General features: G+C 44.3%; 1 protein-coding gene across 1 annotated transcript in view; it reads right to left on the bottom strand.

Moving 5' to 3' along the window:
• Positions 1–1,273: 1,273 nt before the first annotated feature.
• Positions 1,274–7,201, bottom strand: part of LOC138973747 (uncharacterized) — a 15,282-nt gene continuing 9,354 nt past the window's right edge. The window contains exons 4-7 of the mRNA XM_070346464.1: positions 5,847–6,185; positions 3,041–3,195; positions 2,316–2,496; positions 1,274–1,422 (exon numbers count right to left, since the gene is read on the bottom strand). Coding sequence (XP_070202565.1) covers positions 1,418–1,422; positions 2,316–2,496; positions 3,041–3,195; positions 5,847–6,048 — 543 coding nt within the window. The 5' untranslated portion in view covers positions 6,049–6,185 and the 3' untranslated portion in view covers positions 1,274–1,417. The remainder of the gene's footprint in view (positions 1,423–2,315; positions 2,497–3,040; positions 3,196–5,846; positions 6,186–7,201) is intronic.

Below are 7,201 nucleotides of genomic sequence, written 5' to 3'. Positions count from 1 at the left end.
TCGCATTCCATTTCGGAAGAAGAACCCATTAATCCCAGTCTAAGAAATTGGTCAAGAGCAAGGGAGGCTACTGCCATGTTGGATTGTCTTTTTCTGCTTTCGCCACTTTGCTGCTATAACTCTCATTTTTCAAATACTCTTTCGTTTTCTAAGAGGTAAATAAGGCATCTAAAGACAACAAAGAAAACAAAAATATTGTGTAAAGAGTTCACACTAAAAAGGTTCAGTGGAGGAACACGGAACAACCTTCGCGGTTGCTTGCAGACATTTAGACTTCAAAGGCTTTAATTTGGCAATTCTAAACGATGGCAGGAACTGAAGTGCCCCGGACTGTATCAATGAAGTCATCTGGCTCATTTTCTGTGTTGAAAACAGCTTCAAGTTCTTCGTCGTTATCGACGGACTGCAGTGTTGATAATGTTGTCGAATCGCCAACTGCAGACCACACAATATTCCAAAACAACTTTCAAAGATGGCGTCTTCCGATAGCCTTCGTAAAGGTCATATATTGTACTACGTTGCAAGCCCCTAGAGCAATATTTTTATTAGTGCCTTTGTGAACAAGAAACAATTAACAAATGGCTCTACCCCATCCCCCCCCCCCTTCCCCGTCGCGATATAACCTTGAACGGTTGAAAACGACGTTAAACACCAAATAAATAAATAAAGAAAGAAAGATAGCCTTCGTGACTGTTTTGAAGCTGTTGAGGTTTTTGTGTGGATTTTGCATGGCTATGACAAAGAGGGATGGGACAGTGATTCATGCTGGAGCAAAACGTTTAAATCGGCTGCTCATTTCCAGCCTTTACGTGAGTGGTGAGCGATGATACCCTGCAAGAGAACTCGCTTCTCGCTCCAAAGTTCAGTTTGTTTACGGCTGTTCCAGTCGTCTCCCTCGGTAAGATTAAAACATACCATTTTACTACTTCTCTGTTAAAGGTTGGTGGAAAAAGTGTGTGTTTATTCATTACACAGCTTAATCTTGCTGATGCAATTACTTTCCTTTTATAAATTTGCGCTTTAAAATAATGAGAGACTTGTGTTTCCTTCAAGTGATTTTTTTGGGTTCAAATTTACAATTGGAAAACTACTTCCTGCCCGATATCAAATTCACTAGGAACTTCCTGCGCGATATCAATTGATATACAGTTCCTAGTTGACCAATGACAACAGGTGTTTTTGTCATGTGATCAGTAAAATGCGATAATAATGCATCGGGCAGTAAATACAACACCCACACTAACAAACAAACAAAAGTAAGAGAGCCATCTCGTCTGCTTGCATTGACAATCATTTATTATTGATAACCTCCAGCCAAAGAGACAATCTCGTCCTGCTGTTGTTACTTCCGAATGTCGGGTCAGATATCCATTGCGTTTGTTCAGGAGAGTTCACAAGGCGTGTGTCCCGTGTAGGTTTATTCTGGAACATTAATCATTTTTATTCACAATTGTAGGATTTAAAAAACAACTTTTAATTAGGTACTGCGTTCGCGCGCTACGCAGAGACGAGCGTGACCCGTGTGCGATTAGACGAGACTATATAAATATAGTCTCGGCGTTGACTGTTTTGTGTGTGAAGATCTGTTACTTTGAAGCCGACAGCTTGACTAAATGTTTGTATATCGCTTCACGTGACTTATCAACTGCCAAAAATAAGTCTTGTCCGGCACTTTACGCACTAATCTCGAGAGTCTCAATGTTTGTCCCGTGGCAGTGGGATGCAATCAAACCGGCAGCGCAAGCTAACTTTTCTATAACGTTCTGATAACAGCTCCACGCGCTTTTCAATTCCAATACAAGAATCATTAAAACCAGACACAGACATGCAACGTAAATTATCATAGCAACAAGCCTAAGCACAGTCTTCAACAGCACACACAAAAAAACAATCATTGGAGAAAAATGCAATAATGCGTGCTTAAAATAAACACACACACGCACACCAACACACATACACACACATATACCTACACATACAAACACTCTCTCACACACACACACACACACACACACACAAACACACACACACACACACAAACACACACACACACACACACACACACACACACACACACACACACACACACACACATAAACACACACAAACACGCAAACAACCACACCATCAGACACGGACACAAATAAACACATACACCTACCCAGAACAACACCACCCCCTTCACCCCCTCCATACACCACACAATCCCCCTTCACCCCCCCACACACACACATCCAGCCCCACACACACACATACTGCCCCCCCCACACACACACAAACACATACAGCCCAACACACGACACACGGTTAATTACTTATTTCAAGGCGTGTTCCAGTCAGCCGTGTGATCCCGGGGTTGACAATCACATCGTAATTGTAGGTTCCTGCGACTGTGGGCATCGGTAGATTGCGAATCGAACACGTTCCTCTTACGTATGCGGTTGTGTTCGCCACAAAACTTTCTGTGGAAAGCGATCCCTTTTCTTTCGTTTCAGTCTGCAACATAGTCGGCCTGTTTATTTTGGAGTCTCGTGCTCGTGTGTGTGTGTGTGTGTGTGTGTGTGTGTGTGTGTGTGTGTGTGTGTGTGTGTGTGTGTGTGTGTGTGCGCGCGCGTGTGTGTGTTAGTGTGCGTGTGTGTGTTAGTGTACGTGCATGTGTGTGTGTGTTTGTGATTATGCGTGTGTGTGTTCGTGCGTTCGTGTGTGTGTGTGTGTGTGTGTGTGTGTGTGTGTGTGTGTGTGTGTGTGTATGCGCGCGCGTGTGTGTGTTAGTGTGCGCGTGTGTGTTTGCGTGCGTGTGTGTGCGTGTGTGTGTGTGTTTGTGATTATGTGTGTGTGTGTGTGCGTTCGTGTGTGTGTGTGTGTGTGTGCGTGTGTGCGTGCGTGTGTGTGTGTGTGTGTGCGTGCGTTCGTTCGTGTGTGTGTGCGTGTGTGTGTGTGTGTGTGTGTGTGTGTGAGTGTGTGTGTGTGTGCGTGAGTGCGTGCGTGCGTAAGTGTGCGAGCGTGCGTTTGTGCATACGTGTGTGTTTGTGTTCAGTACCCCATTTTCATTAGTCACAATCCAGTAACAACTGTAGTTTCCATCAGAAGCGTACATCTTCTCCACGTCACACGACGCTTTCACTGTCCAGTCCTTCCTGTCTAGGGCTGTGCTGTTTATTGAGGCTGTACAGTTGGACAGTCTGTCGGCCTTGTCTTTGGCAAAAATATATGTTTGGCAACTTCAGTTAATAGACGAAATCCGATAATGCTGGTTCTCATAAAAACGATCCAAAAATAATTTCATCTTATTCTTCATTACTTTCTAATTCTAAAAGCATATACATATGTTATTTTGGGATTAAAAACAAGCTATGAAAATTAAAAATATGAACATTATTATTAAAAGCTATGAACATTAAAAATATGAACATTATTATTAAAATTATATCTCCGAAATCGATTTAAAAACAATTTCATCTCAAGTCTCAGGGCTTGGAAACATGAATACACGCATGCAGGAAAAAAATAATGGGTAGCGCCGTATACTGTATGGCAGCTCGCTTTCCCCAGGGAGAAAGCAGCCCGAATTTCTGTGAGATTAAACTCATTACTTACTTACTTAGGCCATTATGAACCCCCGGGGGAGCATAGGCCATCGACGACAATTCTCCATCCGACACGGTCCTGGGCTGCCCTTTCGATCTGGCTCCAGGTCTTCCCCTGCCTGTTGATCTCTGCTTCAGTGTCTCGTCTCCAGCTGTTGCGCGGCCGGCCTCTCTTCCTTTTCCCTTGTGGATTCCACTTCAGGGCTTGCCTCGTGATACTGGATGCTGGCTTTCTCAGGGTGTGCCCTATCCAGCCCCATTTCCTCCGGAGAATTTGCTGCGCCGCTGGTTTCTGGTCAGCTCTCTGCCAAAGGTCTTCATTTCGGATTCTGTCCGTCCATCTGATGTTTAGGATGCGCCTCAAGCAGGTGTTGACAAAGATTTGGATCTTTCCCAGCATGGTCTCTGTTGTCCTCCATGTCTCACACCCATAGAGAAGAACAGACTTGACATTTGAATTGAAGATCCGAAGCTTCGTCCTTTGGCTAATCTCCTTGGAACTCCAGATCTTCTTTAGCATGACAAAGGCTCCCCGTGCTTTCCCAATCCTTGCTTTGACGTCCCTGTCCGAGCCTCCTTGTCCGTCAATGATGCTCCCCAGGTAAACAAAGGACTCCACTTCCTTGATGGGCTCCCCATTGATCATCACCGGATTGTCGGCTGTGGTGTTGGTCTTAATCAATTCGGTTTTCCTCTTGTTGATCTTGAGTCCTACACCGGCTGATATTGTCTCCAGGTGAGTAGTCTTGTCTTGCATTTGGGCATGGTTGTGGGAAAGGAGGGCAAGATCATCCGCAAAGTCGAGGTCTTCCAGTTGATCGAAGAGTGTCCATTGTATCCCATTTCTCCTGCCTGCTGTTGTGGTCTTCATGATCCAGTCGATAGCCAGAAGAAATAGGAATGGTGACAGTATACATCCTTGTCGTACCCCCGTTTTCACCTCAAAACTGTCGGATAGCTGGCCAGCATGTGCAACTCTACACTTCATATCCTGGTAGGTGCCCCGGATGAGGGAGATGAATTTCTCTGGAATGCTGTAGTGCCGCATGAGTTTCCACAGTGAGGTTACCCTCATGGACTATATAAAAAATCTTATCTGATCTTATCTTATCTTATCTTATCTTATCTTATATTTTTTCTCGACACGTCTGTCAGAATTTGCTAAAAGTCGTTAGAAATAACTCATACTGTCGGTGGGTATGATGACAAAAGCCTCCGAAACGGCTTCGCCGACTGAGACGGGAATTGCAGGGTATGTTCTTTGCCACTCGAGTCGTGTCATAGGGTATTTTGAAAAAAGCAAACTTAAAAGGAGTCGTTTTAAACAGCGGACAAAAGCAGATTTCCTAAATCTGTCGCTCTCTGTTAAACAAGAAAATCCGAATCAACCGAAACGCATGTTCAACATGGTTTATCTTGTGAGAGTGTTGTGTGTCAAACGCATTTGACCTGTGAATACTCATCACGTCAGGTATGTGACTGATTGGTTGAGCCAGACCACAAGAATTCTTTGACTGACAGGAATAATCAGGTAGAAGCACTCAAGTTCCCATTGCGGCTGTTCTGTCTAATTCGCAAGGTCGCTTCGAAATTTCTTTTGGTCGAAATAAACGGTAATAAAACCGTTATTTCCAATATGCTGACTGTTAGCACATGATAACAGATATGTCTCACAAACGATATGAGCATTCGCCTGCAGGCTCAAGCTTGATATCTTTTTTATCCACATGTCTGTTATCATTTGCTAACAGTCAGCATATTAGAAATAACTCATACTTGTCTGTCTGTAGGTTTGATGACAAAAGCATCCGAAACGGCTTCGCCGACTTAGACGGTAATTGCAGGGTATGTTCTTTGCCACTTGAGTCGTGTCATGGGGTATTAAAAACAAAAAAGCAAACTTAAAAGGAGTCGTTAAAAACAGCGGACAAAAGTAGAGTTTCTTTGAGCTATCGAGGACCCTTCCCGTCTGGGCTGTCGAAACTTTGCTTCATCTGTCCTCAGCACGTCTTCAGTTTTGAGGTCATGTCATTCGTCATAAATTATGTTCGTAGTGTCATCGTCCAGTCCCTTCATTTTTGTTGGCAAAGCCTTGGTCTCGGCTACAAAGACAGTCAGTCACGGCACGCCTAGTACGTGTGTGTGTGTATGTGTGTGTGTGTGTGTGTGTGTGTGTGTGTGTGTGTGTGTGTGTGTGTGTGTGTGTGTGTGTGTGTGTGTGTGTGTGACACGGACTTTGCAAGACTTTGAGTAACTTACACACGACACGGACTTTACAGCGTGCTGAAAATGTGTTGTGATTTCCCCGACAGATCACAGTGCCAGCGATGGGGTTTCTGTTGTTTTGTTTTCCATGCTCGCATGTGACGATCAGTGTGCTGTTGCTGTAGTCTGTCCTCTTCACTTCGTACGGCGGAGAATTATACACACATCTTCTGTCGGACCAGGAACAAGAACCCATGGTTAAGTTGGTACCATCGTCGCGGTTGATGTCCCATGTCACTCTGTTATTCCTGATGCCAGTACATGTCAGATACGCCAAACAAGTTTCGTCCAGGTCAACTTTGCCATCGCTGCCACATTCCGAGATAAGATAATCTGAGGACAGGGAAAAATGAAGAATACATTGACAGAGTATTGTCTAAACTAGTAACGTCTATTCTTGACGAGGGATGGCCAAATCGTTCGTCCGGTCGCCAGAGGCGAATACAAAATCCGCCGGGCTAGTAGAAACCGCCTGGCAACACGCCCGGCTGGCCAATGCAAATTCTGGTCAAATGCGACCGTTTTGGTTGTAATATCGAGTTGTAAAGCCATGATAAACACCGTAGAACACTTGAACTGTTAGGTTCCGGGCAAGTGAAACGTTTTGACTAAATGTTTTAACATATAGGGGGAATCGAGACGAGGGTCGTCGTGTGTGTGTGTGTATGTGTGTGTGTGTGTGTGTGTGTGTTGTGTGTGAGTATGTGTGTGTGTGTAAGTATGTGTGTGCATGTTGGTGTGTGGGTGGGTGGGTGTGTGTGTACCCCCGTTTCCACAGGTTTGGTTGCCTAAATCACCATAAGGCAACCATCCACACGTGGATGGCAACCTAAACTCTGGATGACAACCTAATTGTGTGGATGGTCGCTTCATTTAACACCGTTAAATTGACTTTTTTGACGGAAAGAATGTCATAACAATGTTGAAAATGACATTCTTTCCGTCCTCTATAGGCGACGAAATAGGTCAAATTTTGTGCATTTTTTAGTGCAAAATTCTTCGATGCCGGAGCGAGTACTGCACCCAGTGCTGTTGTAGTGCAAGTGCACTAGAAAGGCACTACACCCAGTGCCGCCTCTTAGGTAACCATCCACACTTTAGGTGTGTGTGTGTAGAGCGATTCAGACCAAACTACTGGACCGATCTTTATGAAATTTGACATGAGAGTTTCTGGGAATGATATCCCCGGAATTTTTTTCATATTTTCGATAAATACCTTTGATGACGTCATATCCGGCTTTTTGTAAAAGTTGAGGCGGCACTGTCACACCCTCATTTTTCAATCAAATTGATTTAAATTTTTGGCCAAGCAATCTTGGACGAAGGCCGGACTTCGGTATTGCATTTCA

The sequence above is a fragment of the Littorina saxatilis genome, linkage group LG8 (genome assembly GCF_037325665.1).
Source record: "Littorina saxatilis isolate snail1 linkage group LG8, US_GU_Lsax_2.0, whole genome shotgun sequence".
In the NCBI taxonomy this organism is placed as follows: domain Eukaryota; kingdom Metazoa; phylum Mollusca; class Gastropoda; order Littorinimorpha; family Littorinidae; genus Littorina; species Littorina saxatilis.
Note: the sequence above shows the minus strand (reverse complement) of the source record. Positions and strands in the feature narration are given on the sequence as shown.